Here is a 13,994-nt window from a genome sequence, read left to right on the forward strand (position 1 = left end):
CATTTGTACATTACCCACTCAAAACCTAGCAGTATGAGTTCTGCTTTTGGAGCCAACCTGGGGACTGCAGCTCCTTCTGGATGTGGCATTCACTGCAGATCATCAGCATGAGCCGACCCAAATCCCCAGCACAGCCACAACTGTAGTCTGTGATAGCTGAGGACATGTTCAGCATGTTCGAACACCAGCTCTAGCCTGATTAAAACCTGGGCAGCAGAATGACCACAGCTTGGTAGGTCATGACAAACACTGCCTTTCAAACTTTATCTGCTGTGCTGACAATCTTATTTTCCCATCCTAAATCTAAATCTGTTCTAAGTCTAAACCCACTTTTAAGCCCACTACAGCTACCCCTACCACCTAACAACCTAAACTAAGCCATATGGTTTCTTGAAAATCCAGAGATCAGCCCAACCAAACTGATAAACAGATTGCAAAGCAAAACCATTGCTTATCAAAGAATATGTGAGGAACAGAAGCAGTTTTTCTATGCTTGATGGAGTATCACAGCAGAAGATATACCACTGTGCCTTATGCCTCATGCTTATAATATCTCACAGCTACACCAATAGTTTTTTAAAAGCACTTTAGCATTTTAGAAAGCATTGAACAGACATCAGCTAATCCTCTTGATATTGTGGTTTAAGTAGTGATGGTTATACATAAACACAATAGGTCAACAGGCACAGTTTCAAAGGTATTTTTAGAAAAAAATGAAATAAAATAAATCAGCAAGTTCCCAATGGGGCAGGCCAATGTTCTAAGTCATTATGGACATGACTGTCCCAGATGTTTAGAGAGACACAAGTAGGCATGAAAATAATAAATCCAAAGATATTAACGTGTCCTGTAAAATGAAAAGATCATCTTGAAAAATAGCTGAAGTAATGATTTCATTAGTAAGTCACTATCCTTCCATAGGTTCCACTTACAGTTTACTACATTTTACTAGGTTATTATTTAAAGACAGCTTAACCATCGGCTGTAACTACTTTTTTAAACAGATATCCATTATGTCAGTAACTTCCAGTTAGGGCTAGAATGCTTCCCATTTCTATTATATGGGGATACAAAATACTAAAGCAGCAAATAAACTGCAAGCCATTGACACAGGAACTACGCATTTATACTGTTTCCTGGAAAGCATTTAGTGAAACTGTGTTAAAAGTACATCATAACGAAGACTTTAAACAAGTCTCTAAAATAAAATTGGAAAATAAATTTGTAAGGAAAAGTTACCTTGCCTATAAATTGAACTTTTAAGAGCACATATGGTGTATATGTTAATTCACATAGATAACTGCAATATCCAAAAGCATTAAGGAAGCTGTGCTTAATTCTCTGTAACATCATTCTGTTCTGCAGATCGTTGCCATTAAGCAGAAATGCCCAGTGAAGAAAGCAGGTTAACATGAGCATACCTATTTGGAGACACAGATTAAGTAATAATTAAGTGGTCTTCCAGACTAGTGGGTCACCATGTGTGCCACAAGGATCAGATGAATTAAAGAACAAAAGGAATTCAAAGAGGTAAACTTTGATTTTTAAGCATGTTATTTTTACTTTTTGAACAGACTTTTTATAAAGCCTCGATTTTGTGAATTATTTTAAACAGAAAGGTTTCTATGAATATTACCTTTTTACTTGTTGAGGTATATTCTGATGTCTGAAATTAGGCATTTGTCCTTTTCCAGTACTTATGTTTCCATGAATGAGATGCATCAGCAATATTAAGACTAGTAATTCTTTGGTCAACAGCTATACAGAGATCTCCTCGTGTAACAGATATTGCTTCTATTCCCAAGCACACATAAAATTTTCTGATTATATCACCCTCAGTTTTGCAAACCACCTAAGAACAGTCAGAGCCCTACCATCTTTTAGCTCTCTAAGAACACTTCTCTATCCCTTTCTCCTTAGTGCTACCATTTTATGATAGTATGAGAGGGAAGAGATAAACTGCATGAACCATTTTTCATTTTCCAGCTCTGACATGCCGCACTATCTTGTATGCATCTTAAAATCTAATCTTTAATAGGGAATGACATATGCAGCAAAAGTAGGCGTACACTTCAAAGATATATGGCCCTCTTCTGACATGTATTGAGTCTTGACTGATCTTTTCACTGATTTCTTTTAGGGGAGAGATTTATTATTTCACAAGTATGTGCCTCCAAACTAGGTACATATCTATGAGACAAAATGCAGACAAAATATAGATTATTCTATAAAACCATTAATTCATTTGTTACCAGTGGCATCAGCAGTCACATGGAATAAAAAAGTAATCCTATATTTACCTACAGCACTATTTTGCAGCACCTTTCACCAATAACAACCTGAAACGTTACAATTTGTGCTTACAAGATTAAGGAAAGAAATGCCATCTCAAAAAAGGATGAACAGACGTCCAGATGCAAGTTTAATTATTTTCATGAGGTCTACATACCATAAATCTCTTTTCTTTTACCTGTGTATCTGAAAGTCAACAGAAGAAACTGCAAAAAAAAGCCAAACAGGCTGAAAAGTCATTTTAAGTTTTTTTTTTTCTAGTTACATAATGTTCTCAGCTATTTTTTTCTAATTAACAATTAAAGCCAATTTAAGCCAGCAAATTATTATTTTTTTTTTCTAATTTAAAAATTTAATATTTGGGAAAAGTAGCAAGGAATTTTTATATCCTGTGTTAAAGCTCTACTACAACAAATATAAATGTATGGCTGAAGAGATAAGACATTGCAGAATTCAGAAGACAAAGCACAATCCTTGGAAAGAGTTGCTTATTTGAAGAATTCTCCGCATCACATCAGACACACTTGCATTTGGAACAAAGCACTGTTGAGTACCATACCCACCCACAACATCCAGTGGGTATAGGACGGCTCCATGGACAAAGGCTTACGAAGACAAACCCTGGCATTAATAGTGCAGTTCTTAGAACTTCAAACCTTTCTGTTTGAATCTAACTGAACATTGTTTCAGGCAAATCCTATTTTCCCTGATGGACTGATCACCAGCAGAGCTAGTCCAATATTCATTCGCAAAGTCCCTTCTATGCAGGCCTACCACAAAAAATGGCTGTCCAGCCACAGGAGCATTTCCACATGCTTCCATGCAATGCCATGTAGTCTGGCATTTCAGTGATATGACTGTTTGTTGTGCAGAGCTGAACTGCAACAAAAAAAATCAATGAAAATGCTCATCATTCTACTACATCCTTTCTACTCCTTGTTCTTTTCCTTCCAAAAAAAAAAAAAAAAAAAAAAAAAAAAAAAAAAAGCCTGTGTAGACTGTCAGATTAAAAGAGCTTCCTATTTAGAGGCACATGCATCGACAGATCATGGCTGAACAGATCATGGCTGAACAGAAGTTACAGGAAGCTCCAATACATGCAATACATGTATCCCTCACCCCAATTCTTCATTAATCTCTTCCAATGTGGTCTGCACTTAAAGACTTCCAGGATCTGGGGACTAAATTCACTTGTTAATTATCTTAACTAAAATGTATCATTTTATTATTGTCAAAGTCAGATACCTGATGCGGTTATTTGTGTGTCCAGACAGAAGTACACTTTGCATGATTACCTGTTACAACTGTTTTGAAGGATCAGCCCTTCCCTGGCATAACAGTTCTGGCACAGATGATCCAGAAAGAGATCTTCAGAGAGATCTGATGGGATTCTCCTCACTCAGCTTTAGATGTCTGTAACATAAATGTCTACCTTTGAGCTATTCAACTTAAGTTTCCTTCCTCATGGCCAGAAGAAGGAAGAGATCTATAGGGCAAAATATTATGATTATGTACATCCAAAATACATGCTCCCAAATAAATGCCTCTTTCCCTCTCTTGGCTATACAGGGAAAATAAATGAAGCAACTCAGATGGAAACATCACAGAAACCTGGAGTGAAACAAATCCCATCATGTATCTCTCTAACTGATTGAGTCAAAGCTACACTGTCTCAATAAACCTGATTCTCAAGAATTTATGTAATATTCAGCAACGCCTTACACGCCTGTTTGTCTTAATAGTAACAATTTTTTAGTTAACCTTAGTTATTTAGTTGACTTCTGTGAGAATGACAGCAGTCTTTACTAGACACATTTAAAGAATATAGAATGAATCCTACCCTGTATTCTGTGTCCAAGTCTAACCATACTATTACTTTCAGGGTAAAAGTTAGTGCCTACATTTGGATATGGATTTAAATTTAATGCTTATATACAGTATTAAGAATTACAAGTATCTTCATATTTCAATTTAAACGTCCTATTCAGTGTACATTTTTTGTGACAAACATTTTAAGGTTTTAAAAAAAGAATAATACTGTACAGGAAGGAATGCAATATGTATCACTATGTACCAGCAATAGCAAGGGCTTTACAAAAACACAGTATGTCTCCCCTTTTTCTACATTTGAAGCTATTTTCTTTTGGTTTTGTTTTTTAATATTTATTATTATTTTTTGAAGTTCTTGGAATTAACACCTAGGGGGTTAGAAATGGCTACTGAACTAATATGTGTTTTCCATTTACAGTTCTCTGTCTTTGAAACAGTTATCATAAATATTTGAAACAGTTATCGTATCTTACGATCTGCTATCATGGTGAGAAGCTCAACATTTGAAAAATAATCCATCTTCCACAGTATCATTCTGAAATCTCAGTATCTTAAAATTGTATCTGCTCTGCCAAAGGAATCCTATTGGATATCAAAAGATTTCTATTTCATGGATTCCTATTTCACAGGAGGATAAGGTTCAGTTGCTGCATTTTGATAAACCACATTTATGAAGCAGGGAAGGTACCTATTACAGATAAAAATGAAAAGTACATATGCAACATCAATAAAAATTAAAGGAGTCAACTGAGTTTATATTAATATATTATGGCTGAGAAGTTAAACTCCTGGAGTCAGCAAAGTTCTGAAGTACAAGTTTTACTTTAAGTACATGATGAAGTACTTACATGAATTAAAGCAAACTACGAATATGCTTGAGGGTTTACTACCATAAAAGTCATCTTAAATGGATGAAAAAACAGGATAATTACATGGCTTAACATGATCCCTAGTAACTTTTATTTTCTGTATTAACATATGGGAATATTGGTCAAAAATATTAAACAAAGGTTTATTATTCATGTATTTCAGTTATTTTTTTCGTATTCCAAGATTAGCAGATTTAGCCAATTAGGGAACAATATAAAAACATGAAGCACAATTCCTATACTTTTCTGTCTTTTTTCATTCAGTTGACTACTATAGTCAACCTAATTTTAAATTTTTAAAGCTAGGGTTATAGGTAGCTCTTTAAAATTGTGGGTCATAGACAGATAGACGTGTTCCAAGGGGATTCAGATACAGACTTCTTAATCAGTCAGAATTTTAAAGTCAAAAACTTTCAATATTTATCAAAGAATACATCCACAGACCTACGTAAGCTGAGCTGCACACACTTCCTACTGAAGAAATGATTTCATGTGAAGCTACGAAGCTACATATTCTGGAATGTCAACATTTTACAAATTAATTGTAACTCTGCTCAAGTTCTAGTGATGAAATTAAAATTAAAAACAAACAAACAAACACTATCTAGAGGATTCGTTTAGTAAAGTTAAAAAGAATTTTGTTTTCAAACCAAGTCAATATTATAAAACACTTTCAACTTTCAGAAAATCATTATAATTGTACAATATCAAAGACAGAAATTTGCTTGGATGAAAAAGCCTTTTTTAAAAAATAAAACTCACAAACTGTTTAGGAGTTAATTGCAGGCTAACATATACACATCCCCAAACAATTTCTTTACTTGTCCCATCTACCAAAAGAGAAAAAAAAAGTATTTGCACACCTTTAATCATAACTAAAACTGTAGGTCCTTAATTTGACTATCTGAAAAGGAAGACATGAAACACCTTTGTTACTAACAGTAGTTTCATTTAAGTAACAGAACAGGATTAGGATACTTGTCAATGTAATTGGATTATATAAAAATATTGCCCTTCTGTAAATTCTAATTTAAAAACTTAAATTTTGTTAATGCTGTCTTTTGCAATATTTCTAACTGATACTGTATTGTTAGTTTTAATTATGAAACAAGAAAAAAACATTTTAATTCCTTTCATAATCACTTCTACCAAAGGTAATGCTCCTCAAAGTCACTATTTCCAGCAATAATTGTCACATACAGAATGTGTAAGGGTTTGTAAATGAACATAAAACATCTAGTAGAACTAAATACAAGAATGCATGAACTTAAAACAAACAAACAACATTAACTTCTCAGCAAACCAAAACTTCAGTTACTTTCTGTACATGAACTGCAGCTTTTCAAGATCATATACTCCTATAAGGGGCCACCTATAGATATACATGCATAAAGCTCCTGTAGCTACACCTTCAGCCACCTTGAACCTTCCGCAGTCCCCAGAAAAGTGTGCTGGGGCTGAACATTTCCAGACTGCTTTGCTACTGTAAAACATTGGAGACTACCTACGTGTCCTAAGTTCACTTACTTTCCTGATGCATACTTAAAACCAATGTGTTTTAAAAGGAGACAAAAGAAAGCACCATAAATTTGGTAAGATTATACGAAAGTCCTGTTCCAGGCTAGGGTTTCTGTTTGGTTGATCAAGATGACTACCCTTCCAAGAAACACTGACAGTGCTGGATGAGGAAAATATAAATAAATAAATGCATTTATCAGAAGGCAATATGCCTTCACTACCGTCATGCGACACTGCAGCAAAAAGGGACGGGAAAAAGGTGTATCATGTGTCAGCAGCAGCAGGCAGACTGATAACAGTGGGAGGAAGTAGAAGCAGAGCAGGAAAGTCTTCTTGTGTGAATATGTTTCTAAATTCTTGAATGAAAGAGAACTAAATTATTTCTTGGGGTGAAGAAAAAGTGCTGTTTAAAAACAGGGTGAAAGGGAACCTCATTAAGTGTTTTGTCAGAAAAATCTTCCACCCTTCCTTTTGCACTATAGTAATACATCTTATTTTAAAAGTGGGAGGTGTTTTGTGAAGGTTCTTCCCAGTACCAAATCTGAAATTCAGTACCACGTATTGATAACAGAAGAGATTTGCAGCAAGCCCAAATACAAGTTAATGAAAATGAGGCAGATAGAGAGCAATAGTTAGAAAAGTCTTAATCTCAAAAAGGACTTGGTCCTGAGGCTAAACAGGTCAGCTAACAAATGCATTTTACTCAATTTCAGTCCACATAAATTAAATATGAAGAAACAGAATAAATGTACAAGATCAAAAATATCTTTGTTTTATTTTTTAGATGAAAGGTGTGTATATTCCTGCCCCCCTAGTAATTCTCCTGAGCTCTGAACCTGGGTCAGCTCTCTACATGAAGAATTTTCATATGAAGATTCTCTTGAGGAAGGGTAGGAAAGACAGTAAGGAAAGAGTTACATAGGAAAATAACTTATCAAGGAAGAAAAATTACATCTCTTAGACTTTGCACTGTGCTAATTCTACCAAAATTCCTGGCACAGGTTTTAAGCACTTTCACCATTTCTTCCTGCGTAGGTTGGTAAAAGAAAAAAAAAAAGAAAGGAAAACTGAAAAACTATTGTACACATCAACGAAGGGTATGAAGCCATCCATGAGAAACTGACATTTACTGACATTTAAAACATTTATTATGCTAGCTGCTGTATAGGAACTATTTAAGGATTAAATTATGATTTTTAAAATATTTATTTATGAATCCAATCTTCTGCCATCTTCCCATAAATAAACAATTTATACTGCACATAATAAAAGAACTGCCATAGGAAAATCCAAATCACACCTGCGCAGTTAAAGAGAATCTTTTATGATTAAAATCACAGGATACTAATTTAATTTAGTTTTCTCAAATTCAACTTATATAGTTTTACAATCTCCCTTTTTATGATTAAAATCAAAATATATTATTCCTTCCAACGATAAGCAAAGCCAAAGAGGAGTCAGACTTAACAAATATTTAGAAATAAATTTTATGTACCAAATACAAAAGCTATATTTAAAACAATTATGGTACGGTAAGGATAAATATTACTAGAGTAACTAATTCAGCAAAGCCCAATGTTTGACGCAAGCTTTTCACAAATGTGGAACACAGAGGATAAGGTTTGCACCAAACAGCCGGGGTTCTGTACTGCTGTTGGTGAAAACTGTACTGAAAGGAGGGATGACTATTTCTATTAAACAGGTGAGATTTAATCATGTTAAAAATGAGAAACTTGTTTAAACTAAAACCAACAAAATCATTTTTAATTACACATTTCCCTACCTTTATGTTTATTTAAGACTGTTTGCTTTTGTCTGCTATCATTAACTCAGGCATGCTACTAGTGACTTAAAATAAAACACAGCTTACTGTCTAATTTTTTCAAAAGTGGTCTTTTTGAAGCCTTTTCAGAATATCGTTCAAACGTTATGAGTTAAGGTTAGAAATTACAAGTTCCCTCTCCATCAGTCAGAATTTACTCCCATATTGTTCCTTACGGGGGAAAAAAACAAAAAAAACAAAAAAACCTGCTTGAGCAACAGCTAATTTTTTTATTTTTTTTTTTTAAACTGGACCAGAGTTGATATATCTAGGATGAATATTTTCTTTATACCTCAGTAACTTTCTTTTCCACCTAATAAAAAGCTGAATGCTTTCTTTTTACTGACCCTTCTAGGACACTACATAATCAAGTTATTTGATTATGTACACAAACCATCACACAAATATATGCAAAATATATGAAAAACAATTGATGTCACATATGTCTTCTCCAAGTTTTAAAGGGACATTTAATTAGTCTCTCTTTCTTTTTCCCTATAAAGTTTACTGGAAAATAAAACTATGCTCATTCCACGTACACAAGCTCTGCATACTTTCAAAATAAAAATTTTAGAAATTAGTTTTGCCAAATACATTATCTCCTCTCCATTGTGCTTTTCATCTCCTGCTCATTAAAACAAACTACATACATTTTTAAGTGCTTGAAAACTTTTGTATCATACAAATTAATATTATAATGTGAAGCATGAAATCTAATTCTGAAGGAAAATACTACTCCTTTCTATCTCAGATACAACTGGAGATGGCCATAATTCTTTGTGGGTCCAGCTGGATACCGAAGTTGTATGCCCGTGCAGACCACAATTTACAGCTTTTGAGAAATAGTTTAACTAACTCCTCATACTAACGCAAGTATTTTCCAAATTACATAGCATGATCTTAAAACCTATACAGTCTATGTATTTATTATACATTCTGATAATTTTACTTTTGTCCAACTTTTATTTGACTTTGTCTCTCTCTCTTTTTTTTTTTCTTTTTTTTAAATCTGCTGGTGAAGTTAGATGCTAGCTTTTGCTGGGTTCTTAAACCTGCACATTCTATAGAATCATCAACTTACCACATTTCATGAAACAAAATGCTGTGCCAGCACTGCTCAGCAACAGCCAAAACGTTGCTGAGAATCTATGCCATTCTAGCTACAACTGCAGAGCACAGCACTATATGGGATGCTCTGTGGAAGTTAACTCCATCCCATCCAGACACAGTAGAACATAATACAGAACGTTACTTACTACCTATTACATTTTATGAAATAAATGTAGATAAAACACTCTCCCAAACCACTCCCTGGATTTTTTCCAAAAGACAAGGCAGCAGTACCTGGTAAGCTTGCAACAGCTGCTCAGCAAACTGTCGTAGTTCTGACAGTAGAAAAGATATTATAGAATTCCTTAGTATCTTGTTCCTTCCTAGCAAAACCAGTGTGTGTGATACAGCATCCAGTGCCTGAAACTAAACAGAAATATCAGTAAATTTAAGCTTTCAAGATCTGTGTCTTTTTTTACCCCAAATGATTTCCTTCAACGGTAACAGAACTTATACTTTAAGAATAAAGTTGAGTTTTTTAAATAGCTTATATATATAGTTAATGCAGTTTTAATGTATATATATATATAGTCTCACATACATATATGAGAAATGCACATCCCTTGCCCAGAAACCTTGCATTCAGCACTGCAGGACTGGCCATATGAACAAAAGTCTCCAAGGGTGGGAAATCCCTATGAGGCAGCTCTTTGGCATGAGCAGTGCTCGTGCCCATTCTGCTGTCATAGGAAATGGGTGCCCATCCTGCACAGACAGTATTTCTTTTTGTCACAGGTGGGCAAAGGAACAAGGAGTTGGACTTGATGATCCGTATGGGTCCCTTCCAACTCAGGATATTCTATGATTCTATGATAACAAACTAATTCTTTGAAATTCAAATGTGTAAGCAAGCTTAGAGCTATACCGGGTTTCCCAGTCAATGGAGTTAGCATTTAATCTCATTTATTCCTGATAACTAATAGAAAGCGCACTGAATTTTCAAGTTCAAACAAGTCAGCTTCTATTTGTTGGTTAATGAGCTGTAGCCAAGGTCACAGCCTGTGGTTCTTTCGAACCGTAACAAGAGTGATGTGAACTTACACAAGAATTATATTTGCAATTTCTTTGTCTGCATTCTTTTCTATCAAAAAATAACGTATATATTATTTTCTTAGTTCCTTGAAATGGAAATGTACAGCCATTGCTATACTTTATGTAACACACTACTTTACACAGTAAACAAGACGTTATTTCATAAAACACTACTAGAATTTTTTCTATATATAAATGTACCAGAGTTCTTTCAAAGAAAAAATACACATTAAATGACTACTAAACTTCTATACCCTTACAGCATTAATATTCAGTATCTCTTGCAGTGTCTGTTGAAACAGCTAATGCACCGCAGATGAATGATTTTGACTGACAAAAGGATGCTCTGACCCCAATTTGTATCTCTAACAAAAGCAATGCCTTAACCACTCAAAAGAAGACTATTGCATTTTATGAACAATCCAGTTTATTCCTCTAGCCATCTCACATACATCTTCACTTAGACCACCCGCTGTTTCCTGCCTATGTTGTTTAGCTGACAGGTGCATGCTTGCATTTTGAACTAACCCACCATTTAACAAATTTGCATAGGACAAATCTTCCTGGAAAGCATTTCCAAACAGACAAGAGGTAGGAAGGTGATCAGGAGTAGTCAGAGTGGATCTACAAAGGAGAATTCATGCTCAGCCAACCTGATAGTCTTCTGTGATAAAAAGACTGGCTGAAGGTTAAACAGTGTACAGCTTTTACCTTGATTTAACAGGGCTTTCAAGACTCCCCCACAAAACCCCTACTGACAAAATTTTGAAGGATGGGTTAGGCAAGTGGATAGTGAGGAAAACTGAAAACTGCCCAAGCTGCCCCACCCTTGGGGTTGTTATCAGAGGCCCATAGTACATCTGGAGGCCGCTCACCCAGGGCATAATGCTGGCACCAGAACTGTTTAACATCTTCATGAATGACCTGGATGATGGGACAGAGCACACCCTCAGCAAATTCAAAGATAACAAAACAGTGGGAGGAGTGGTGGGGCTCCTGGTAACTTAACAAGCTGAATGAGCTAGCAATGTGTCCTTGTGACACAGAAGGCCAACATCCCAGTCCTCAGGAACAGAAGCATTACCAGCAGGTCAAGGGAGGTGATTCCTCCTGTCTGCTTACTGCTGGTGAGAGGCTTTTGCAATGCTGGATCCCATTCTGCACTGCCTGTCACAAAAGACATGGACATGCTGGATTGAGGCCAACAAAGGGCCAAGATGGTGATGGTAGGAGTGGAACATCTGAAACACAAGGAGTAGCTTCAGCTATTCAGCTTTAGAAGAAAAGGCTCAGTGGGGTCTCATCAATGTATATAAATATCTGATGTGGAGAAGTAAAGAAGATGCAGTCAGGCTCTTCTCAGTGATATCCAGTGAAATGACAAGAGGCAACAGGCATGAAACACAAGAATTTTCATTTAAACGTGATAAAAAAAATTGTTTACCATGAGATTGATCAAACAGCAGTACAGGTTGCCCATAGAGGCTGTGGAGTCCCCATCCCTAAGGATATTCAATGCATGACTGGACACAACCTGCTGCAACCTGCTCAAGCTGAACCTGCTTGAGAAGGGAATTAAATCTCCAGGGGTACCTTTCAGTTGAATTTGTGAATCAATATTTACATTTTTGCCTTGCTTTGATACAATACCTACAAGTGGTAGGTATTTATTTCTATTATTAATAGAAACTGGTGTAAGTTTCTATTAAATCTCTGCTACTACCATAACATAGTTAACAATGCTTCCATGAGCATGAAATCTACTGCATTTCTGAAGTGATAAGATGGCATTTAAGATGCAATGAAGTGCTCTGTTGTTTACTTCATACAGGTTTCCACAGTTCAACAAAAACCATAATTTACAGATTAATTTACATATTTTCAGGTCTTAAGTAGATTAACTGGCATTTATTAGCTAAGGCTTCTAAGAGTTATAACTTTAATAAAATTTACTTTGCTGGACACTTAGGTGGCTATTTTGTTTGAGTCCTAAACAATACACTTGATTTCTTTAAGCTTATGGAAGCAGAGAAACACCCACAACACTGGCTCAATAACTTCAAGAATACTTATGCTGCAGATCTTTTGACTACATGTATATCCCACCAGCTTTGGGAGCTGAGACTATTCATTCCACTATGAAACTTGTACTGGTTCCCAATTATCCTGTCGTTCCAGATCCCTTCTCCATAGAGCTGCAACCTCAAGGACCTCGTAGTTTACATGTCAGCTTTTCAAGAGCATGTGCTATCTGAACAGGTAGAGATCTCAGAAATACATCTTGGAAGTTATTTAGCCTTCAATTCTACCAAAAGTATACATACCCAAGGAAAACAGTAATATATAATCACTCTGTCTTAATTTCTCCATGACTACAGATCACGTGGATACACCCTGCTTGACAAATGCAGGTTCTTCCTCCTCTCATCTCTTTCCTTCTTTTGCTGTAGAAATGTAATTAATTTTGTAGCTTCACATTTACAGTTACTGTCAAGATGGTCAAAGTGCTAGTTGATGCAATGCCTATTTACCAGCTTATTACGACTGACGACTTTGATCAGCCTGGCTATCATTTGGCCATTATGAGGCAATCTCCTATTCACAATCATAATGATTAAACTTTAATGAATCTTTGCCATTAATCACCTCACTGTAGCATGTAATCCCAAAACAAATACAAGAAAACTATAAAAGACAGACAACTCTTACTATCAGCATCAAATCTGCTTGCTGACACAGATACACTATAAACTCCTGATATTAAAGAAAATTCAGAAATTGTGTATGTGTAGCTTTGAAAATCTGAGAGATTAAAATAATTCACAGTTGATTACACCAAAGATTCTACAAAGATGAAACGTGAATGAAGGTAAGACAAAAATAGGTTTCTGAACAATTAAAATCTTGTGAAAGGATAGCATAACACACACACTTACATGTGCAATGAGGATATATGAATTAAATCAGACCTTCATATATTGGAAACACATACCCTTCCAAATAAAACAATGATTCTTCTTGCTAAAAATAATCCAGATGTGTACAGTTTTGGAAGATCTTCCCTACTATCTACTAAAATTGTATAGCAGAAACAAAGTTTGCAACAACTGGATAGTTCTGCCTTCTTGACAGTATGTGTGTGCCAAAAGGGCAAGACTGCTTGAAGTCATTACTCAAAGGTTTAAACAATGCTAAAAGAATAGCACATTTCTCATTTTGGTTGCTATTCATTTTTACTCATTTCAGTTTATAAATTAAGATGGATACATATTTTAGGACATAACATTGAGTATACTCACTAACTTGCCTTTGGCAAGCAAGAGAACTAGACAAAAATCCAGAACAGTGTTTCTTTCCAAAGTCTGAAAGAGTAAGAGATCCCTGAATTTCTCTTTGTTGAGGTACAGCACTTAAACAGATGAGAGATTTCTGTTCAAACTTATGCTGTCTCAAGTCACAGCACTGAACTCAGATTAAAGTATCTGCACTAAGCAAAGAGAATCAATACTCATTCAAATGCT

At 35.3% G+C, this 13,994-nt stretch overlaps 1 protein-coding gene across 1 annotated transcript in view; it reads right to left on the reverse strand.

Moving 5' to 3' along the window:
* Positions 1-13,994, reverse strand: part of MEI4 (meiotic double-stranded break formation protein 4) — a gene marked incomplete at both ends in the record, with an annotated part of 153,364 nt that overhangs the window by 29,514 nt on the left and 109,856 nt on the right. The window contains one exon of the mRNA XM_084284460.1: positions 9,676-9,807. Coding sequence (XP_084140586.1) covers positions 9,676-9,807 — 132 coding nt within the window. The remainder of the gene's footprint in view (positions 1-9,675; positions 9,808-13,994) is intronic.

This window comes from Netta rufina (genome assembly GCF_964035555.1).
Source record: "Netta rufina genome assembly, chromosome: 3".
In the NCBI taxonomy this organism is placed as follows: domain Eukaryota; kingdom Metazoa; phylum Chordata; class Aves; order Anseriformes; family Anatidae; genus Netta; species Netta rufina.